This window comes from Episyrphus balteatus, chromosome 3, assembly GCF_945859705.1.
Source record: "Episyrphus balteatus chromosome 3, idEpiBalt1.1, whole genome shotgun sequence".
Taxonomy (NCBI): Eukaryota; Metazoa; Arthropoda; class Insecta; order Diptera; family Syrphidae; genus Episyrphus; species Episyrphus balteatus.
Window position 1 is genome coordinate 38,480,113 of NC_079136.1, and position 25,577 is coordinate 38,505,689.

A 25,577-nucleotide genomic window follows, 5' to 3' on the forward strand; every position below is an offset into this window, starting at 1 on the left:
GGCTGATGACTCCAATAGTTCTAGTAGGTATATTAATTCTCTATACAAACTTTAACCAAAAGTTTTCAACTCAGTCGTTTCAAAGAGTCGGGTTGGTTTGGTCGCGTTGCATTCAACTATCCTAGTGGTGGTTCTAAAAAAAATTTAAATATATTGTGAATCATTTAAGAAAATTGTCAATTTTTTTTAATTTAAAACTAAATTTAAAAATTAATTAAATTTAAAGAAATAATTAATTAAAAAATAAATATTACAAAAATAAAAACAGTTTATTGACGAAAAGGGCTCGAAGTTATAATTTTTGTGAATTTTTTCGACGTATTAAAAATTTGTAAGTTTTTTTTTACATAAAAAACAATTTAATTAATTTATTAAATATAAAAAAAAACAATATTCCGGTTATTTAGGTATTTTCAATGCCATATGTTGTTTTGAAAAACTAAACTAATCCCCTCCCTTGATTGTACTTTTACCTTTTGGGCCAGACTTAGTTCTAACTTACTTTAAAAAATTTTGTGGGGTCTCTTGATGACTATAATTTTTTTATTTTGTTAATCCTGTTTATATTGTCCCCCATATAAATAAACAGAAAACAAAATAATACAAACTTGGTATAACGGGAGTGTGTTTATATGTCTTTAATGAATTCCCTTTTGGCTAGGATCCAATTTCGTAAAATAAACACACAACAATAACAACAACAATAAAAGTGGACAAAGTGTATGTATTGTATAGGTATGTTATACATAGATTCTTTATCTGTCATGATGTCACTGGAACAACGCCACAAGTGTGGACAGGGAATATTATTTTCTAAGAATTTTGTATTGTTGGCATATATAAAAGAACACGCCTCTTCTATAGCAAATTGTGCTAATTATTATTTTCTATTAAATATCTGTCGACATTTGATTTTCAGTTTAACTATTACACTCCATATTGATTAATTGAGGTTAAATATATAATTAAAATTTTTAATTACTATTTTCTTTAGTAGTTTTTTTTTTTAATTTAAATTTTATTATTATAATTTTTTTGCTTTATTTAAAAAAACAAATAATTTTTAAACATGAATATTTTTTAACAATATTTTTCAAAAAAAATGTTGATGTTTATAATATTTTTAAAAAATTACTTATCAACATAAAAAAAATTGTATTTACCTACTGACCTGTTTTCAACGAAATTGATTTTTCAGAAAGTTTTTTTTTTTTGTAATATTTTTTTAAAATTGAAAAATGATTTATTTTAAAATGTAACCAAGTTTTAAAATTATGGTAACCTAATAAATGTCTACGCAAAAATTTTCGTTGAAATCGGTTAAGTCATTTACGAGAAAGTCTGAAATCAATAAAACGGTTTTATAGCAAGTACTATAATTCAATTTCAATTACTGCTTTAGGGAAGTATACCCATAACCCTTAACTAACATGTTTGAGGAAAATCCTTTCAGTGGTTTGAGATAAAATCTCAAAGAAAAACAGAATTGTGAAACCACCTTTTGGCAATCTCAATCATCATTATGCCATCATGTCTTATTGTGATCTAGACTTCGATTTTCGATTCGTTCTACGAATTCTAATCTTGCCTTATAATACCAAGTAAAATATGATTTCCTAATAATTGAGATGTACTAAATTAATGCCAGATAATTGCCTAATCATACATTTTGTTGCAAGTCATTATTGTCTCGATTTTTTTTAAGATTAGAAATCTAAAATATGATATAAGATTGGTGTGAAAAAATTTAAAATGGTGACTATTTTGTTTCATAATTTTTTAATTCGGTATGAAATTGATCTATCAAAATTTGTTGATTTTTATTTTTAAAAAGTATTGATCATTTAGGAATTATAATATGCGAAAAATCATAATGTCGTTAATAATAAACAAAATTCATGTTATTTTCACCATTTATATCTCAAGAACGCGTGAGCCGATTTTAATCATCTTTATTATTTTTTGGATTCGTGAATAGCAGAATATCAAGTCACTTTGGTGGTTCGATTTTTTGGCAGAACAGAGACACATCGTTACCATTTATATAGGATGTGGTGAATAATAAATAAATAAACAATAAATACACTTTTTCATGTTTTTTCTAGCTTTTTACTTTATTTTTCTACTATTTTTTGATGTAATTTAAGTTTCACATTGATTTTATTATGGTCCCAAAACTTAATAAAGAAAGTAGGAGTAGTTATTTCAAGAATTTTTTCGTGTAATACGCTTAAAAATAAATATTGCGTATACACCATAGTGACCACTGCGAGTATGAATTTCTGAATCATTAAATAATAAAAACAAATTTTAATTGAAAACTAAAAATGGTTTTCCGTCTTTGTAGCTATTCAAATTTCTGAATTTTTAAAATACTTTAAAAAAAAAATTAAATTTTTATAAGCTAGAGGGATCTAGTAATACTTTTTGTATTTCTCTCGTAATCAATTAAGAAAAAATACCTTTTTTGTCTTTTATTTGTATTTATCTTATTTATGGCTTAGAATATTACGTCGCCTAAGTGACAAAAGAACCTAACTATAATTTGTAAGGTCTTGAAATGAAGTATTAAGCTTTGGGAAAATTATAAATTTTTATAATTATTGTACCCATTAATTTTAATGGTATGGTTTTTAGGAAATATTTGGCCTAAGCGTTGAAATTTTTTTTTTCAAAATAAGGAGAAGATAAAAAAATCTTCGAAAATAGACCTCGTCAAAATAAAATTTGAGATATTTTCTTTTGACTCTGAGGCTATGATTTTCTTTGCTTTATTGGTTGATCCTATTTTGAAAAACAAACAACCAAAATATATAAATTAAAACGTGATGTGCTTACAAAGCCCGTTAAAAAAGAAAAAAATAATTAGCTTGACGAACATTCATTAATTTTGCATGCTTAGTAGCAAAACCATGTATAATTAATTACCAAACTATTTCCATTCTGGAAGAAATAACATTTTCGCATTAGGCATTCTTAAATTTAAACAGCAATTTATTCTCCATAATTACAATTACTATTCATGTGTCACTTAACAAAAACGCTTGATAAAATATTTAGATTGGCACCAAAAATGTCATGATGTATGTTAGCTTTATTTGAATACCATAACATTTGAGAATAATATTCACCCTTAACACGTTTAGTCACACTTTTGTGATTTAATGGTGATTTTTTTTTATTATACCCTGACATTCAAAATATATAAGTTCAAAGCTTAACATTTCCATTTAAATTTAGCGACCATACAATGAGTTTATGAATATGAATAGAAAATTCATATGAATTCGACAAACATCATAAGATAAAAAAAAATAACAAAACTTTAATAATTTGCCGCCATGGGTAAAGGCACCACCACCGGCCGGCACCGACAAACATGCATTAGGTAAATGAGTATTTTAATTGAAAAATTAAATCACTTTTATTCCTAATGTGTGGTTTTACAAGTGTATACAAAATTATTCTTTGAAGTTTTCTTTTTTGTTTAGATTTCGAAAATCATCAGCATCAAAACTGACAGCCATCAATTTTCACAAATTCTGTTTTAAAGTCAAGAGCAAGCATTAATCAATAATATAAAAAAATTAACAATAACTATATTATTGGTTGTAGCTGTTTTGAAGAACCTACACAAAACACATTATTACAATAATACACTTCAAGTCATAGGATTAGAGTTGAATTTTTTTTATTCGGTTCTTGAATTATTTTCATAAAACTTTTAATTTTTATTTTTTTAAAAATCAAATTTGCAGAACAATCATATCGTGAGTCGTGTTCACAATGTTAATCGTCCCGGTTTTGTTAATAAAGATATTATAAACCAAACTTAAGAGAACAATTTCTTCCTTATGAAGGTTTCCAACCAGCACATGACTTGGATGCTATTTTTCACTTAGGAATCACTGTGGCGTATACGCAACTTTTTTCATGTCATTTAAGTCAATACTCGAATATTTCTTAGTGGCAGTGGCAGGAGAACATAGAAGTTAGAGACCCAATGTTTTTTTTTTGTTAACTATCTACTTGTAGATCTCTAAAAACCATATCCGGTGTAAAATATTCAGTCAACTGTAAAGTACGAGCCGTTTGCTTTTGAAATATTTGAGAACAGGGTTGTAAATAATCATTCTATTTTTAATGCATTTGCTTTATTGCAACAAAAATAAATGGACGACTGGGTTGTACGTACTTGCTCTTATGATAAAAGTAACTCTTATCTTAAAGCTTTTTTTTTAAACATTTCGGATAATGTTAAAAATATATAAATTCTGTTTTTATAATTAACGAAACACTGTTTCAAGTGATTTCGATTACAAACCAAAGTATACCATCTAATTTCTTGTATGAAACGAAATTTTTAGAAAAAAATTTTTGAAAATCATTAGAGTCCGTTTTTAAAACACATAATTTTTTGTATATAAAAATTTTCTATCATTATTAAAAAAAAAGTTGGTATGACAGTTGGTATGGTCTAAGAAATAATTATTTTACACATTAAAAACGAAATTTAAAAATTTTTCACCAACAAATTTTCTAAAAATTGATTTTTGATCCAAAAATGTGTTTTTTGAAAATTTTTAAAAAATTTAAAAATTTTAATATTATATTTACCTAAATGGTTTTATAAAAATTTTCGTTGCAATCGGGTTAGTCTTGTACGAGATATGTATTTAGAAACAAAAAAAAAAACCGTTCTATGACAGGTACCGTTAATAACGATACAAAAACTATTTTTTCTATTTCAAAAGTTGGATCTTATGTGTAGTACTAAGAACAAAAATTTTAATCAAAATCGTTGGAGCCGTTTCTGAAAACAATTAACTTTTCTATTTCCGTTATATGACAGGTACCGTTAGTTTTGGTCCTAAAAAAAAAATTTCAATTGTCTTCTAGGGAATCACCCAAAAATGTTAACTACCAAGTTTGAAGAAAATCGCTAGCCTTGTTTAGGCTGTAGCTTGAAGTAGCTACTTACAGACGGACATGCAGACAGACAGACAAAATTGCCGGACCCAATTTTTTGGCATTCTCCATCATTTTTTCGAATCCTAAACTTGCCCTATAGCTATAGTACCTTTATCGCAAGTAAAAATTTAAATTAAAAAAAAATATTTATTCCAATTGAGTAATGTTTTTATTGAAAAAAAAATTGCACCTAAAATATTTTGCATTCAGAAAAAAATGTATTGCAAATGAAAAAAATTTGCATTGAAAATAAAATATTTATTGCAAATAAAAATATTTAGCATGGAAAAAAAAATTTTCTGAATTCAAAACACAAATGTGTGAATAAATTTTTTTTTTAATACTCGTCGAATTTCTTACAATTTTGGCTATTTAACTATGCATAAACTTTTTCAACTATAATATTCAAGATAATATAAGATCGAAAAGTCAAATTTGCAAAAGAAATTCGACGAGAATTAACAAAAAAAAAAAAAAAAATTTAATGCACACATTTTGCATTGATTTTTTTTTTCAATGCAGAAATTTTTTTATTTGGAATTAAATTTTTTTTAATGTAATTTTTTAATTTACATTAAATATTTGTTTTTTAATATCTAATGCATTTTTTTTTAATTGATATTTTTCAAGATTAAGATATTAACTTTATAAGATCTAAACAATTCGCATCTTTTCTTGCTCACTCCGCAAATAATGAAGTAATGTGTGATGTGTCATGTGATTTTTTTTTAAATAAATTAATTCAACCAATCCAATAAAAAACCAATGATTCTTTTATTCGCATTTGCATCAATGCCAAAAAAAAGAACAATTCCTATTGCTACACCTCCAGCTGGAGACGAACAAATAAAAAAATTGAGCTAGTTGTTGATATCTGGCAATCATAGCCGTATTTAGGGGGGGGGGGGGGGGTTTGGGTGTTTAACCCCCCCCGAAATTTTTTTTCAGAAAATCAAAAGATACCTATATTATAAACATATACAAGTCTAATATATGCAGCACTAAATGATTTGTTTTTGTATTTTAGTGATTTGATTACCTATATGAAAATCTCCCTTAAAATCACTACCAATTTTGCATCGTTGCAGAAGCTGTCGATGAAGTTTGTATAAAGGAAAACAAAAATTGTTTAGTCCATTACAAAGAGTTTTGATCTCTTTGACCATTTTCTTAAGCACTATGTTAACACCTTAAAATGCTCTTTTAAGAACCCTTTAAATACCACAAGTACTTATGCAGGGTTTTTGGTGCCGGGACTAAACTATGCTTTTTTAAAGGGTTTCGGTGGCCGAACTCGAACTCGAATCCAAAGAGGGACTTATTCGATCACATCTCGTTTTTGAAATATTACCCTTCAATCTATTTAAATCTTTCAAACATCTTTTCTAACGGGACATTTTGTTCTTCTCTATATTCTTGTTTTTTGATCCCCTTTAATAAAAAAATAGGGTGTCGCTGCAATACTCGGTTTTAAATAAATAGAATTTTTATATGGTGCGATTATACTTTTTCAAAGCACTGTATTTACAACATTTCGTTATTCTTTTGTTTCAAATTATAAAATTAAACAATTTCAGTTTATTGTTAAATTTCAAAGTGAAGTATAATACTGGTCAACAAAATTAAACTTCTTTTTTGTTACAGAAACCAGGGTATACTCTTCTATAGGTTTTTTGTGTGCTGAGCTCGAAGCCGAAGTCAGAAAAATTCGATCACATCACGTTTTTGATATATTCCCGTTAGAAAATCGAAAATGCCGCTTTTTACCAGTTTTCAGGGTTATTTTTTAGCGTTTACTTATTTTTTTTTAAATTGAATTTGTAACAGTTTCTAAAAAAATTAAGTTTTGTCTCTCTAAATCCGTTTAGATCTTTTAAATATCTATTTTCTTAATCGAGAAATCATAACTTGAAATCAAAGTGTTTGGAGCATCTCATATTTATTTGCTTTTAATAGCAAATATCGAAAAGTTCTGTACCAATCGCTTTCAAATTTTGACACAATTCTTTTAGAAACTGTTACAAATTTAATTTAAAAAAAAATAAGTAAACGCTAAAAAATAACTTTGAAAACTGGTAAAAATCGGCATTTTGATTTTCTAACTTGATGTGATAGAATTTTTCTGACTTCGGATTCGAGCTCAGCCTATAGAAAAGTATACCCTGGTTTCTGTAACAAAAACCTTGTTGACCAGTGTAATTAGCTCATGTCAAACAACTTGGATTATTTAAAATTTTGGTTTTTAAGTATTGCTAATTTCATTTAGAACTCAATAGATAGAATGTACTTGTACCTGTCAATTTTCTGCTACAAAATTTCAGTGCAAGAAAAAGTCCATTTTTCAATGTTTTATATATTAAATTGTACGAAATAACTTTTTTTATAAAGCCTTAGAATGGTTAAAATTTGTTTCTTAAAAAAAATTTTCTTGCTCGCTAACGCTCGCAAATTATATCAACCAACTTATCACTCTTTGTACCTACAAAACTAGAGATGCCGCTGAATATTCGGCCATTTTTAAATTCGTTTACCGTAAGCAGGGCTTTTTTAAACTTTTAACTACGAATTCCTCTCCTAAAAAATACTTAAAAAGGATATTGGCGAATTTTTGCTTCTACACAGTTCAAATGACTATTTGATTTAGCGGGATTTAGAATCGACTGCAGTTACATATAGTTGATACAAAGTATTGTGATTTCTAAAAAAAAATTCTGTTTGGTCTGAGCTAACCCCCCCCCGAAATGAAATCCTAGCTACGGCTATGCTGGCAATATTATGTCATCATTTAAAAACACTATCTGTTGCGTATGACCTTTTTTTCTGTGCGTTAATGAATCTGATGTGATGGTGTCATTCGTTGAGTGAATGAAAACTACCATGCCATCATCGTCATCATCATCATCACCTTAATCGATGCTTTAACCTCAAACTCATTAAATGTGTGTGGAATATAGTTATTGATTGTAACGATATTCATCGTTCTGGGTTAAATGAATAAATGAAGTTCATTTGTGTTTTTAAACTAGTGAAATGTATGAATTAAATGAAGCAATTTTTAGACCGACAACAATTCCTCTAGAATTTGTTAAATTCTTTTTTAGAAGGTTTTTAATTGCATGTTTAAAGCTTAATATAACGATAAAATATCGTTTATTAAATAAAGTTGGTTTTTCTCCTTTAATACAAAATTAATATCTAAAGCAAAATTGTTGAATCATCCAACCATATAATAACAATACCCTCTTATCTCAAAAAAATAAAAACATTAAAATTTACTGTTTTCAAAGTAGAACACAAAATAGATGTGAATCAGATTTTAATAGTGCATTAGTTTGTTATGGTTTACTTGATTGTTTTGTGATGTGTATGATAGCAATTTGCATTAGATAAAATTTATGGATGCTGTATTATAATGTATTTTTAATTCTCGAATGTGTTCTAGAGAAAAAGACAAACACGCTGATAGCAAATTTTTAATAACTGCAATTAGTTTAATTAGTTTGTACAAATGACAATAACTAAAGAAAATTTATTTTTAAATTATAAACTAAAATGTCGTTATTACTTATTATCACAAATTTTATGTTAGGGCTTATACATTGAAAAAAAAAAAAATATTAGAAAAACTATTTCAGCTCACAAATTTAGCAATTTACAAGTAATCCAGTCAAATAAGGGTTTAAATTCGGAACGAATGCTAAAAGAATTTTTTTTTGCTCAATACCTTCGTTTGGCATTCAATAACAAACCTCAAAATCTACAAAAATCTCATGTCCGCAAGTCGCGATTTTCAAGGTCAAAGCGCGAAATGGAGATTTTCAAAATTAGCAAAAATAGACGATGGTATTATATACACATATGATACATGATTTCAAAGTATTTTTTAATGCTGATTCCAAAAAATCTAAAATCAAGGCAATCTGGTGTCTCTGTTTTTCATCTGTCCAAAATTGGTCCCGCAAATCCGTTTGTCTGTCTGTACAATTTTTTTGTAGCAAAAATAACGGTACCTGTCATATACCGATTTTGGAAAAGTTTGATAGTCTCAAAAACCATTCCAAAACTGTTTTTTAAAACAAAATCTATCTTTTTTAATGTTTTTTTTTTTTTTCAAGATAATTAAATATTATTAACGGTACCTGCCTTAGAACTGTTTTTTTTTTTATCCTGAATTTCTCCTAAACTACTTATTATTTCAAAGCATGTTTATATACAAGAAAATTTAAATAAAAAAAATGAATTTTCAAAAAATTTCTCCAAATCCATCGAATATCAAAAGAACATAAAGCAAAACTAAAATTTTGAAAAAATTGATACATATTTGGATTAAAAAAAAATTTGAAATTTTTTTTGAAAAATCAAATTTTTGAAAATGGGACATTGAACTTCTTGGAAAATTTTGTTTTAGGTTTTCATTTAATTTTTTTTTTTAACGGCTCAAACAATTTTGAAAATATTTTTTCTAAAAGAGCATTTCAATAAATGAAACTAAATTGCATATTTTTGTTTGTTGCTTTTTAGTTTTCCTTTTTATTTTTTTCTCTACTATATACAAATTTAAAAAATTTTAACAACTTGAGCTCTAAGAGAAAATTTCAAAACCTTTTTAATTTTTAAGATTTCTAGTGGATCCCATATAATAAAGCAAGAAAATTCAAAATATTCAATTTTTATAATCACATTTCTTAGATGACTGAATGATTGAATAACATTAACCTAACCCAACCCTTTTAAGTTCAACCGCTTTTTTGTGGTATAGGTTTGTTTGTCTTGTATTTACTGCTAGAAGTGACATAGAACCGCTTATTTTAAATTTATCTACAAAGATAAGTGTACAAATGTTTTTCAAACAATTTAATTAAAGAAATAAATTTTCAGCGGAATAAAAATCACTGCATTTGATGCAAAAGCTGATTCAAACTAATAGCAGAGATTTATATGAATAAACATGATTTGTCTTATTATATGGATATTTGTTTTGATTTGAAAAAAAAATGATGCAAGTTATTCAGAGAAAAATCAGCAATTGAATACATTTAAATTGTATTGAACAGCAATAATAAAAAGTGAAAAGCACTTAAAATTAATTCAACCCGTCTGACGATAACATGACGTAGGTGTAGGTACAATAACAATTGGCACGCGTTTTAAAATGAGGAGCATTGTTGTTAACGTTGCACAGTGCGGTATTTTGGTCTAAAACCTTGCCAAAAATAATTGGGCACATTTTTTTACATCAGATAGGTACCAAATGATTAAAAATTTATTTAGAAGGAAAATTTTTTATTTTTTTGGTACAGTCAAACCCACTTAAGTGATTACCTCCCGATAAGCGGTGAAAAAATGCACGTACAGTCTTGTGCTATAACTTTTCTTAAAGCTAGTAGTTTATTTTTTATTTTGTTTTTTTTTTTTTGACTCAAGTTGTTTCGTTAAGTAGTTTTTGAGAAATTAGGTATGTTTTAAAGATGAAATTTAAAAAAAAAATGTTTTCTCTCATTAATTGATTCTGTATAAAATTTAGCAATATCATGGACCTTTTTTATCATTATTTAATGACCTGGTAGTTTTAAGTCAAATATTAAAGAATTCATTGTAATAAATAACAAAGTTTTTTAATAAATTTAAAATTTTTTCCTGGGAAACCCTGTTTTCTTTTTATTTAGATTAAAATTTTGTATTTGTATTTTATTTTCAACTGAATGCATTATATCTCAAGAATATTGTATTAAAATTTTAAGATGTCATAAATTTGACAAGTTATGAGTATTTTAATACTCATAACCAGAGTTCAAAATTCAAAATTTTAAATCGTTTTCCCCACAACTAACGTTTTCAAAGCCTCATAACTTCAAAACTGCTGCATTGATTCTTTTGAAATTTGAAATACTATTTCTGTACATATTTTTAAAGGTATCCCTTTAGAAATTTTCTCATTAATATAACTCATTCAATAAAATAATATAAAAATCTATTAGTAAGTCGTTTTTGAGGAGTTTTTTTTTTTTCAAAGGGCCCTTATTTCCGGGGGGACAAACTCGGGCAAACTCTTGAAATGCAATATTGTTCTACATATCTAGCAGTTTAATAATAGCTATTTAGCTTAGACCATGTTGCGCTATTTTAAAAACACTAATGTTTACAAAAAAACAACGAAAAAAGTGCAAATTTTGTAAGTGTGTACTTCAACCCCTTCGAATGAAAAATAGAGTTGCAAATATAATTAAATTTTTTTACAATACAATTAATACGGGAGCGGGTCATAATTCTGCTTGTCAAAATTCTGTGCGACAAAATACTGTAAGACCATAATTCTGTATGTCATTATACTGTAGATACAAAATTCTGTACCTCAAAATACTGTATGAACAAAATACTGTATTTTCAATGCTGTATTTTTCAAGAAATTTAGTTTGAACTTTTGGCGGTTGGTGATGGTATAATTAATTAATGAAATCAAATTGTGTTTTCATAAAAGAGAGGAAGAGAAATTGAAAAGAGAAAGTAAGAAAAAGTAAACAAAAAAATACTATAATACATTCATAAAAATTTAAATTAACCAAAAAAGAGGAGAGAATTCAATAAATAGTTTAAGAGGGAAAATATATTACATTATCAAAACTATATTTTTTACAACATTTTTACAGAATTTTGATATACCTACAGAATTTTGATGTACAGAATTTTGAAATACAGTATTTTGACCAACCAGAATTTTACTATACAGAATTTTGACTTTCAGAATTTTTCTCGTACAGCATTTTGCACATACAGAATTTTGACATACAGTATTTTGGCATACAGTATTTTGAATACAGAATTTTGCAACATACAGAATTTCAACCCCAACCCAATTAATACCTTGATTGTCAATAGTCAGTATCCATATCAAAATTTTTCACTAAAATCACTTTTAAGTAAAAAACAAAATACTTTGAAAATTCACTTTTTTATAAAAATCGCAGAAAAAATCGTGTTTACTCAAATAGTGCAAGATGCAACTGATGGTGTAGCGAACTGGGTTGACCAATTTATAAATAGATTTTTACTAAAAAGTTCCCTGGTAATCTACCTGTTATGGGACATATCCTTAATATCCTTGGGAGCAAAATTGAAAAATTTGATTTATGACCACGTTTTAGGTCAAAATACCGCACTGTTGGCCGGCAAAAATAAAATGCACGACTGGTTTGCACGTACTCGCTCTTGCAGTTCAAAGCACTTTTATGTTAGTTTACTTGTAGATTTTAAGAGCTGGCTCTATATTAATAAAACAAAAATTGATATTGAGGAAGAGCCGACATTTAGGGCAAAATTTTTTTAAATAAAAAAAAAATGTTTTTAGTTGACTTTTTTTTGGAAAAAAAAAAACAGTTCTATTGCGATCGCTCTGAAAACTTTTATCAAAATCGTAAGAGCCGATTTCGAGTTATTTGGTACCTATAACTTGAAAAATTTTTATAGGAGGTACACTTTCTAAGCGAGGTATAAAAAAATAAACAAAAAAAAAACAGCTTTCAGAATTCCATAAAAATCATCAATCAAAATTTTATATCATGTAGGTAGGTACCTAATATAAAATATCTTTAAACATTTTGTAAGGGTTTAAACTTGAGGTTCTTAAGCTTAGCATAGAAATATGGACACCAAAGTGTTTAGTTTAAGAAAATAAAAAAAAAATCATGTGTGCAATTCACACGTGGTAGAAGTGAAACCTTAAAAAATCATTTTTCTTGCAAAAAAAAAAAAATTGAAAAAATCTACCTATTTTTATTCTATTACCTTCAAATCCATGTTTTTTATATGACAACCTATATACATTTTATATCATCTGAAAGCTTATTGTCTTAGCTCAAAATATTGCAAAATATGAGACATCTACAAAAAGAGCTAGAATTTTTTGAACACGTATTTTTATCTTCTCACACTATTAAATCCATTTTTTTCCCTAACAACCTATACAAATTTTTACACCATCTGAAAGCTTATTGTCTTAGCTCATATATATATATATAATATATATATCGATCAGGTGTATGAGACATCTACAAAAAGAGCTAGAATTTTTTAAACTCGATGAAATTTCATCTAAAAAGCAAAAAAAACATTTATTTTTATGTTCTCATGCTATTAAATCAATTTTTTTGTTTGACAACCTATACAAAATTTTATACCATATGAAAGCTTATTGTTTCACCTTGTATAATGATGCATAAATCTTATTTCAAAAATGTCTACAAGAGAAGTTAGAATTTTTTTAAAGTCAACCATGTCGAATTTCCAGACTGAGATTACGGTACTTCCTACACTGGTAACTGGTCACCGCCAACAGATCTCCACAGGTGTTTTGAGGTATTTTTAAATTTTTTTCAATTTAAGATTGTGTAACTTGTAGAGCACGTAACGTTATGTGTGATATATCAAAAAAAAGGTTATGTTATCAGCATGCGTATTAAACCAAATTTGTATGTGCACTAGATCAAAAGATATAACGTGTGTTGGAAAAGCACATCTTTTTACCGTTATCTCCAAATTTTGAATATGAAATTAATTGAAATTTTGTACAATTATAATTTATTTAATTACCTATCTACAGTACAAATTTCATTCATCTATCTAGTAAAACAAAAAAGTTATAACAAGTTGAAGTCGTGTCGCGTTTTCGTTTCATCTTGTTTCAAATCACTACGATACTAAAGAAGTTTGCAAAAAAACCGATTTCACCATGCCCTATTTGAAAAGGCACTCCTCAAGTATATAAATTATATTTCATCGTAGTATTTAATTTTTTATGATTGTTGTCACATATATCGTATTCTATTTTTCTTATGAATCTTGGACTTGTTTGCAAGTGGAAAAAATTATAAATCGAATCCTTAACTCAATAAATCTTTTTCAACAAAGCTTTTTTTAATAGTTTTTCATAACATGCATTGTCGTACATAATTCATAAATCTGCCGTCAAAGTACTTAGTATGGCAAAAAAAACATTAATCTTTTAACAAATGAATAATTCAAAAGTCTAACTTCTCAATGTAAACACAGCTCTGTTCGTAATCGTTTCTTCTTATTTCTTCAATAAAACAAAAACTAAACAATTGGATTATAAGAATCAAAACAAAAATGATAATTTTGTTTACGAAAAAGTAATAAACAAAAAAACCTACAAAACCAGCTATCAAGAACGTGACATCATAAAATCTTATTTAATGGGTCATTTAGGTGTTTAATTCTAAATACTTAAATATAAATAGGTCAGATTTTCAATTATATCTCTGTAGTAGAAATTGTGTTATTAAAAAAACACTAATTACGTCATTGTTAACATGCACCTTATTCATGTAAGAAAAAAATCTTGAAAGTTTTTAAATTGAATGTATTTACGCATTTCTATGGGAAAATGCTGTCATCTCGAATTTATCATCCCACGAAAACAATGAAACAACTTGAAAACTTGAGAATGAAAAATATCCGTCAAGAAAATCCAATACAAAATAGGTATAAAACTTGTTTGGAATTAATAGTATTAGCCCAGGGAAATTAGTAATTTAAATCGCATTTTTCGCGGGACAAAATTTTTTTCATGGAATGTGTTCGGGTGGTTGTCCTTATCATAAAAGTCAATTTGTTGGGAAAATTGGAGGTTGGGAACAGCCGCCATCTTGGAAAAGAGATTGGTAGCGTTTTTATTGAATAGCTCCATTGTTATTCATTTTAACAGAAAATGACAAAGGTAGGACTTATTAACAATAAAATTATCTAAACAATGATATACAAAACAATTCCGTGAGTTGATTAAATAAAATTTTATAGTTGGTCAAAGTGCGGGTTTGTATCGCAAGGTTGGGACAAAATGACATTTTTTCATATATCTGACGAACTTTTGATTTGTTTGGATAATTCTTCAAGAATGAATTATAGTACTTATAATTACCTATAAAATGAGCCCACAATCGTTATTGTCACCATCGTATTGTAGAAGTAATCTAACTCCGAAACTCTCCATGTACTAGTCAAAAGTGAGAAAAAAGCTAGTTTTTTGCTAGTAGGCCGAGAAAATTTTGGGAGTAGAGGTATAACCAAAATATAAGTACGCAGTTTTGCTGCCATACTCGTGTTAATGTCGATTTCAAAGGTCTGACAACTCTAATTTTGGGCTTTATACGGTTTTTGGGGGGTTAAATAACGTAAGTTTTCCAGCTAACGTGAATGGGCTAAATTTATACTATTTGAAATTATAAATATAAAAGCTGATGCTCTATTATTTTTCCTAAATCTGGACACCTTAATCTCGGCTATGGGGTTAATAGAACTCACGATATAAGCTTTTTTAACTAACCATATCAGGCTTTTCAATTCAAATAAACAAACAAAAATCGAAACAAAAAAGCCTCTAAAACATAATCGTATAAACGGCTTATATCTTGAGTTCTATTGGTCACATCCTCAAGATTGGGGTGTCTAGATTTAGGAAAAATAATAGGGAATCAGCTTGTATATTTATAATTTCAAATAGTATAAATTTAGCCCATTCACGTTAACTGGAAAACTTACGTTATTTAACCCCCCAAAACCCGTATAAAGCCCAAAATTAGAGTTGTCAGACCTTTGAAATCGACATTAACACGAGTATGGCAGCAAAACTGCGTACTTATATTTTGGTTATACCTCTACTCCCAAAATTTTCTCGGCCTACTAGCAAAAAACTAGCTTTTTTCTCACTTTTGACTAGTACATGGAGAGTTTCGGAGTTAGATTACTTCTACAATACGATGGTGACAATAACGATTGTGGGCTCATTTTATAGGTAATTATAAGTACTATAATTCATTCTTGAAGAATTATCCAAACAAATCAAAAGTTCGTCAGATATATGAAAAAATGTCATTTTGTCCCAACCTTGCGATACAAACCCGCACTTTGACCAACTATAAAATTTTATTTAATCAACTCACGGAATTGTTTTGTATATCATTGTTTAGATAATTTTATTGTTAATAAGTCCTACCTTTGTCATTTTCTGTTAAAATGAATAACAATGGAGCTATTCAATAAAAACGCTACCAATCTCTTTTCCAAGATGGCGGCTGTTCCCAACCTCCAATTTTCCCAACAAATTGACTTTTATGATAAGGACAACCACCCGAACACATTCCATGAAAAAAATTTTGTCCCGCGAAAAATGCGATTTCATGCCCATATTTTGACTAATTGCCCTGAGCTATATCTGATATCTGAGTTCTGTGTTTGGAATAGTTTTGAGTGAAAGCTCATTATTTGAGTATAAACTTGAGATTGAGTGAGATTATTTATAATTACAATTGATTACAATAGAATCCTCCCTCAAATAGATAAGTAGAAGTTACAATTGAAGTAACTTTGAGTTTCCACGTGCTGAATTATTATCGGAATTTATTTTGTATCGAATATAGAAATAACTTAGAGGAAAATGTACTAGCAACTCATAGAAAAATAACAAAAAAAAAAAGATAAATAAAAACAAGATAATGAAAACGATTTTTTATCTCAATGGTAAAGTTTTATTGTTTGTTGGATTATCATTTAATCACTGTAATAAATAAAAATATATAAAAGGGTTTTTATGATATTAGGAAATATTTCAGTAAAAAAAAAAAATATGAGATAAACTGTGATTATAAGTAGGTATAGGTAGATACCATTTTGTTGTAATGAATAGGTATAAAGGTTTTTTTTTATTAAATATAATTGAATACAAAATACAAGAAAGCTTCAAAACTCATTTACAATTAAGAAAACAAAAATTACTTGATAAACTTTACCACTACAATGAGAAAACAAAATTTTAAATCAACCAATCCACTGTATTTAACTATTTTATGGAATAATTTTGCTTTAGAGATGAACATTTTAAAGCCGGAGTGGAACAAAGTTAATTTTTCGTATATAAAAATAGCCTTTTTGCACATTTTTATGGAAAATTTGACAAATTTTGCCTGATAACGATATAAGAAAACGTTGCATTCTTTTATGATTTCAATTGCATTAAATATTATTGAATAATTAAGGGAAGAAAAAACTACATATTATTTCATCTAAAAATATTGACCACGAAAGCATTTATTTAATTTTAATATAAGACAAAAATAAAATTTTGAAAACAAATTAATTTTTGGATTTTTAAAAATTTTTTTGAAAAATAAAATTTTCGCAAACCGGACATCGAATTTTTTTGAAATTTTGGTTTAAGATGTTAATTAGTAATTTCACTAAAATGGCATACCAATTTTATTTTAAAACCTTAATTCCAAAAAATTATTTATAAAAATTATTTACAATAATTACATTCTCTAAATTTCTATATAAAAATTCCTAAAAATTCTAGCAACTAGAACCCTAAGAGAAAAATACCATTTTACCGTTATCTCAGAAATGTGACTATAAAAATTGAAAATGAAAATTCTTTATTGGAATCCAAATAAAAAAGGCATAAATAAAAAACGGTAAAACCGTAAACAAAAGTTTTTCGGTTAAAACCCATTTTAGATAAAGAAATTGAAGATTATTTGCAATTTTTCAAAAATTCCTAATACTCAAAATTAGCCCTAAATTGTTTTTCAATAATTAGGTTCATACGAATCCGTATCAGAACTCGATTTTTTTTTTGCATTATCTTTCCATTGGTACAAAAAATTCGACTACTTATAATAACCAATTTGTATTACAATGTTAATAAAACGGTTCCAAACTCAGTATTTGATGAAATAAATTAGGCTAAATTATATGGGAATTTATTCAAATCAATCAAAATCACATTTTCACAAAATTTTATCAAAATCTTACTATTTTTGTTAAGGATACATTTTTTTTTTACATTTTTCCCAATATTTTTGAGGCTTTATAAATATTTTTTAAGGTAAATCGAAAATAAGGTCAAATATGTTTTTTAGAAATAGATAGACACAAAGTCATTGCAACATTATGTTAAATATGTACCTATTATTTTAGGTTCCTAAAGGTCCTCAAAGGCCATTTACCTTTTATACAACCTATAATATGCAATTTCACTTTTAACACACAAAACCACTAAAAACCCAGTGAGCATAAATTAACCCTGAATAATAATACAAAAACCATTACAATGCAACCCATTCAAAATTTGGTTTGAGTAATTTACAATTTGCGTGTCACCACAAATACAAACATTTAAAAAAAATGTGGACATTGGTCACAAATGACTATTTACCGTTTGTACATATTATAGAAAGTGAAGTTGCTTAAATGATACATTACAGTTTACTTTATTCGAGTTGAGTGTGTGAAACGCTTACTGTTTTTTTATTAGGAATTTATTGTTATAATATTGAAAGCAAGAAGACAACAGCTGTTATCGGTTAGTTTGAACTTTGAGGAACTCACTCCAGAAATGACAAACTTTTATTGTTATCAGTTCTATTGATTTAAAAGTCATTATTTTATTGTAATATTTTGACACTTAACGATCAATGACTCAATTTACTAGCAGTTATGTCTTTTGATTAATATTTCCGAACCAGCTGTTCTAATCTTGGAAGATTCAGTTTTTTTTTCTTATTTTGAGTATAGGCAACCTTACCTCTCATACTATAAGTACCTTATACAATCTACCAACTCCAAAAGGCAGTGTTAAAAAGGATCATTAATTGTAAGCAACACAATTACTTATTTAAAAGGGTCTGTATTATGCAGAAAGCTAACACCAAGAGGGTAGTAGATTCTCCTTTTTATCAATCTTTAGTTTATTTTTCTACGAATAAGTTGGATTTCGTGTGGTTGAACAAATAAATTTGCCAATAAATTCTTGATTACATGTTTGTGGCAATTAAAGAGAATTGATAAAAGGGAATAAAAAGAGCATATTTTAGGTTGTATTTATTTTTTAGTGACTTTTGTCAAGGATACTTAACCCTTTCGGACCCAGCGTTACTCTCATGTAACGTTTTTTTAAAAATTCGTAAAAAATATTAAATTAAACAATTTTTTAGGTTACGATGGCTTAATTGAAAGATAATAATGCCTAGTTACTGGATTATTACAAAAAGTTAGTCAAATATCATACCTTTAATATTTTTTTTTATCGAGAAAGGGACTGAAATTCACATTTTTTTTGCAAAAAAAATAAATTTTTTTTATATGGTCATAATTAAAAAAAAAAAGATATAAAAAATGTTAATGCAGAAAGTGTTTTGTTTTTTTGCTTTCATATGACCGACTTTTTTTGGTGGTCATAGGCAGTGCATTTTACTAACATGTAACATGAGAAAAACACATTAGTTTTGCTCTTTATTATTTTCGAAAATAACTTTTTGCTATTCATATTTCTTAGTTGTGATGTTTTTGACCCGATAATACCGAAAAAACATTTTTTAATATTCATTTTCATAGCTTGGGTTCGAAAGGGTTAAAATATTGAAACTAAACATTTTCGTTTTGTTGATTTTTTCTTTCAGATTCAAAAACAATGCAATGCCACCAACTTCTTCAGTAGAAATCGACCCACTGACCAAAGTCATCCGTCCACCAGCAACAAACAACAATTCAACAACAAACAACAATATGTGCCTTTCAACACCTTCAGATTCGACAACTCCAACAAGTGTTTGTCAAACACCAGCCACATGTAGCAGTAGTAATTTAGCTGATGACAATGCAACCACGAACAAATGTAATTCCTCATGCAATGTTCGACACAGGAATCATACAACACAACAACTCTCAGGAATCACAAGTCCAATTTCGAACAAACAAACTTTTGAAGATACAAATAATAATAACCAAAGTGAATTAGATTTAAGTGATGTTGAAGATGAGAAAAATGAAGCTTACAAAGAATGTGCAACAAAAGCTTTAATCAGCACAAAAACAGATGACGCTAAAGTAGTTTATAAGCCACGTCTAAGATGGCCAGATTTAATTGCACAGATTTTTATACACGGGGGCGCCATATATGGATTGTATCTGCTATTTTATGCAAAGTTTTACACATTTGCCTGGGGTAAGTTATTTAGACTGAGTTTTATTTATTTTTTTATCAACAAATGCCATTAAATGATAAAACGTTGTTTTGTTTATGTCTGAATTTGTTTATAATTTTTCTTGGGAAAAGACTATTAACCCTTCAAATGCTTTCTATAAAAAGATAAAATTTTATCTCTAGTACGAGTTAGACAGCACGTTTTTGTTAATGAACTATGATAAGCTTGTGTTGTTGTAATTGAGCTTGGCTCCTATCTCTTACTAATAGAAATTAGATAAGTTGTATAAATCTCATTTATAGACTCTACCAATCTATTATTTTTTGAAAATTTTAATAGAATTTTAGGGATGAAGTAAGGGGAAATAAATTGAATTATTACAGGCATTTCCTAATGATAACAAGTACGATAAGAAATATTTAACGAACTATTGTAGTTATAGCCAGTTATCAAAGACATTTTGGAGTCAGATAAAAATAGTAATAAAAAAAATAAATAAAAATAAAAAGTAACATGATTTTTATGAACTGGAAGGTGAAAAAAAAATTCATAATTTAGAATTTTCAGATATCTATTGAGAGTCAAAATTGTTTGAAATATTGGTCATTCCTATTCTTCTTGTTCTCTTCAATCAATTTCAGAAAAGGTACTCATTGCCAGAATAAACTTTCATAGTTTTAATTAATTAATTAATTTTATCAATTAGTATCAAAGTTTTTTTCAAAAAAAATCTAAGTAAGAATATGTAGAATTGTTCCGCTGTAACTATGTAATTATTCTGTAACTAACATTTTGTACTTAAAAAAATAGGGCAGGTAGAAGAAGTATAATGATTGATTTCAATGGTGAGGTAATTTTTGTTAGCACTGAATTTAATAAAAAGGGTTGAATTGGAAACCACCACAACTCATCCAGCAATGACCTTTATGATTTGAAATGTCATGAATTCCTGAACGTGACATGCATGTCTATCTTGCGTGACCTTTGACCATTGCAAAGTTATTGTAACCTTTTCAGCGATAAAAGATGTGCACGTAATTACAGGTTTTATTTGCAAAAATAAAATTGAAGAAATAATTATCGTATATATTATTGATTAAAAAAAACAGACAGTCATGAAATTACCTACAAAAAAAAAATTGTAATTCAGTATAATTGTATAAAGTGAAAGTCTGGTTCAATTTTTTTTTGGTGTCAAATTACCGTTAAAGTCCGAACGATGTGATTTTTCTTTGTTATTGGCTTAAGAAGTGTTCTTTTTTGTCGAAACAATTGTTAAAGACAGAAAAGTTTTTGAAGCGAAAACTTCTTTAGTATCGTAGTGATTTGAAACAAGATGAAACGAAAACGCGACACGACTTCAACTTGTTATAACTTTTTTGTTTTAATAGATAGATGAATAAATTTTGTACTGTAGATAGGTAATTTTTAAATTATTACTGTACAAAATTTCAATTAATTTAATATTCAAAATTCGGAGATAACGGTAAAACGATGTTCTTTTCCAACACACGTTATATCTTTTGATATAGTGCACATACAAATTTGGTTATGCTTTAATACTTTAAAAATACCTCAAAACACCTGTGGAGATCTGTTGGCGATGACCAACTACCAGTGTAGGAAGTACCGTAATCTCAGTCTGGAAATTCGACATGGTTGACTTTAAAAATTCTAACTTCTCTTGTAGACATCTGTGAAATAAGATTTATGCATCATTATACAAGGTGAAACAATAAGCTTTCACATGGTATGAAATTTTTTATAGGATGTCAAACAAAAAAATTGATTTAATAGCATGAGAACATAAAAATAAATGTTTTGTTTGCTTTTTGGATGAAATTTCATCGAGTTTAAAAAATTCTAGCTCTTTTTGTAGATGTCTCATACACCTGATCGATATATATATTTTGAGCTAAGACAATAAGCTTTCAGATGATATAAAATTTATCTAGGTTGTCATATAAAAAACATGGATTTGAAGGTGATAGAATAAAAATAGGTAGATTTTTTCTATTTTTTTTTTTTGCAAGAAAAATGATTTTTTAAGGTTTCACTTCTACCACGTGTGAATTGCACACATGATTTTTTTTTCTATTTTTTACTTGCGATATACATAGGTACTATATATCAAGTTATGCATTCGTACAAAAAACAAAAGTTGATATAACACTTTCCATGACATTACGATGGTAGACAATGCCAAAAAAGTGGGTCCCGGAAGTCCGTCTGTCTGTCTGTTAGTCAGTCTGTCTGTCTTACTGTCTGTATAAGGAGCTACAGCCTAAACGGATGGACCGATTAATGTCAAACTTGGTATGTAGCGTTATTTCGTTATATTCAAATTTTCGAAAACGGGACATTGATTTTTTTTGAAATTTTGGTTTTAGATATCGATTACTGATTTCTACAAAATGGCATACCAATTTTATTTTAAAACTTTTTTTCCAAAAAATTATTTATAAAAAATTAGTTTTTTAAAAAACGGCTCTAACAATTTTGAAATTTTTTTTTTCTAAAAATGCATATTAGTATATCAATGAAAACTGCATACTTGTTTTGGAGGGCAATTTGATTTCAGATTTTATTTTATTTTTTTTTTTAACGAATTTTTTTTCCAAATTTCTATATAAAAAGTCTTAAAAACTTAAGCAACTTTAACTCCAAGAGCAAGTTCGTGCGACCCAGTCGTGCATTTTATTTTATATGTTATATGAAGATAAAAAACATTAAAAGGGATGCTTTTGTGAATTTAAACCAAATTTTATCTTAAATTTTAGTTTTTTTTTTTATTTTCTTTAAAAAAAAATTCGTTAATGAATAGCGACTCAGTCGTGGATTTTATTTTAGGGACTAATGCATTACCTTATTTAACTTATTACTATTGCACTTAGGTGCTTTTTTGCAACTGAAGTAGATGAACCAATAGCTTTGGAAAAACTTCTTAGCAGTTACTTCAAGTCCCAGCTACTTCTAATACCACTCAACGCTAAAAAATTTAGGTACTCATCTATTAGGTATATTTTGGTATCATAACATTCTGCATTATAAAACACTTTAAAGCAATGTGTCATATGACCAGATTATATGACCTACATTTTCTAACTTGATCAATGGTCTTCTTTTCCCTTGCCATGGGATTTAAGAAAAAGCGAATAATAAAATAGTACGTATACACCCCAATGTACTTAGACAACGTGGAAATTAGTTGGCCTAGACCCTAATCAAAATCAAAAATCAAAATTAAATAAACACTTTCACTCAATAATAATTAAATAATTTGTATTGGTTTTGTGTCAGTTTTTTGTAAACAAAATATAAGTACCATTTTATTATAGATGATATGGTAACCAAAAAGTTCTTTTCAGGGAATAAATATACACAGTCTTGTAAAGAAATTGTATCGCGTCATCTCATTCCTAGCGGATTTTTTTTTCGGTTTTACTTCTATATACCTAATTATTCGATGGCAGCCCTGAAGTGTTGACTTTTTTTATTATTCTGTACCTAATCGAAGTGTAGGTTTTGTATTCATATTTTAACTTAATGTGAACCATCTTATTTTAGAACTTCTTTTTATTCATGTAAAAAAAGTAGTAGGTATTTTCTTTATATCCGATTCAATTATATTTCTCGGTTAATACTTACATCTTAAAGTCTACTCCAATAGGTACTTGCATCGCAGAAAATGTAGAATAGAAGGTTAAAGTAGATAAATGGTTAAAATCTGTACGTACTTTTCTTATTTATTTTATTAAATGACAAAGTAACAGTTTATCAATTATTTCAAGTTCAAAATATAACATTTAAAAGCTCTGCGTGTTGTTTAATTAACATTTTCGCTTTTCTTTGATTTTAAGCTTTATCGACAAAGAATTGACTGACGTTCCATTTGAATTTTTCATAAGCTTTATATGAAATTGACAAATTAAAAGTCAATAGAAAAATATAGAAATCAAAACAACACCATTACACAACACCTCTCAACTATTGTGTTAAATTTTATCATGACCAAGTTCGTTTTCGTTAAAATTAAAAAGCACTCTACTACGACTGTCTTGACTCATCGATAATTGTTGTTTTTGTTATTCAATACAATATTATATGACCTTTGAACTTTATAAGATTGATCTTAATCAATTGTTTGATTGAGAATAATTTTACAAAGTGATTTGTTTTCTAATTTAATGCTTTTACTTTTTTCTTGTTCTTTGATTGCAGCGCTAGTAACGATTTGGTGTTCTGGTGTGGGAATCACAGCTGGAGTACATCGTTTATGGTCACACAAATCCTATACAGCTGCATTGCCATTGCGATTGTTGTTAATATTTCTATTTACCATTTCTGGACAGGTTTGAATAAACAATTCAAAAAGTCTTTAAAAGCTGTTAACTTTGAAAATTTCTTTTCTAGCGTGATGCATACACTTGGGCGCTCGATCATAGGATACATCATAAATTCTCAGAAACAGACGCTGATCCGCATGATGCTCGGCGAGGATTCTTCTTCGCTCATGTTGGTTGGCTTTTTTTGACACCTCATCCAAAAGTCGAAGAAAAACGTAAAGTTATCGATATGTCAGATTTGGAGAACGATGGTGTTGTGATGTTCCAGAAGAAATGGTACATTCCATTGTTTGCTTTGATTTCCATTGGATTCCCAGTATTAGTGCCATGTTATTTCTGGAATGAGGATCTTTGGATGTCCTTTTGGATTAATTTTAACATGAGATTCTGTGCCACATTGAATATTGCCTTTTTTGTGAATAGTGTGGCTCATATGTGGGGCAGAAAGCCTTATGATAAGTAAGTTTGATAGAACTTTGAAGTCCTTTAGAAAATCTGCTAATATCTTTTGTTCTTTTTTCAGAAATATAAGTCCAGTGGAAAGTCCGATTGTATCATTTCTTGCCATGGGTGAAGGTTGGCATAACTATCATCATGTTTTTCCTTGGGACTATAAGACCAGTGAATTGGGAACTTACACTCTCAATGTAACAACAGGTTTTCTAGACTTTTGCGCCAAGTTAGGCTGGGTAACAGGACGTAAGTTACTTTGAATCATCTCACTAATTTTTTTGATTGATAATTTTTTTTTTATTTATATTTTAGGTAAATCAGTATCTCCAGATATGGTAGCTAGAAGGGCTGCCAAATGTGGTGATGGATCACATTTTTTGTGTGATGCTTTTGCTCATAAGGACCAAGTTTGGGGTTATGGTGATAAAGACGTACAGCAAGAAGATGCTGTAGAATTGGCAGCAATGAAGGACTAAAGAAGATTTTATTAGTAGTAGTTGTATTAAGCTACTGATCAAGAAATATTTATATATGAGGCTTTAACATGTTATTTTTTAAGAAACAAACAAAAAGTATTTCTTTTATTTTTAATGCTCGCTTTTTGTAAACAAATTAAATGCAAAAGAAAAGAATAATTTTATTTAAATCAATCAATTTTGTTTCTTATGTTAAATTTTTGATTTAATTACCATTAAACTATAGGCAGGGGATTGCAAAATTAAACTTTTTGAGAATGAAAAAATATAAAACATAGATTTAATTTGTTATTGCTTTTAGAGACATTCAAGAAAAGGATAGTCAAATTAATGCTAAT

General features: G+C 27.8%; 1 protein-coding gene across 1 annotated transcript; it reads left to right on the forward strand.

Moving 5' to 3' along the window:
• Positions 1 to 136: 136 nt before the first annotated feature.
• On the forward strand, positions 137 to 25,352 carry LOC129917239 (acyl-CoA Delta-9 desaturase). Its single transcript, XM_055997658.1, has 6 exons — positions 137 to 331; positions 19,440 to 19,984; positions 24,186 to 24,316; positions 24,378 to 24,769; positions 24,834 to 25,009; positions 25,076 to 25,352. The coding sequence occupies exons 2-6, from the start codon at positions 19,456 to 19,458 to the stop codon at positions 25,237 to 25,239; spliced, it is 1,392 nt and encodes a 463-aa protein (XP_055853633.1). The 5' UTR covers positions 137 to 331; positions 19,440 to 19,455; the 3' UTR covers positions 25,240 to 25,352.
• Positions 25,353 to 25,577: the final 225 nt, after the last annotated feature.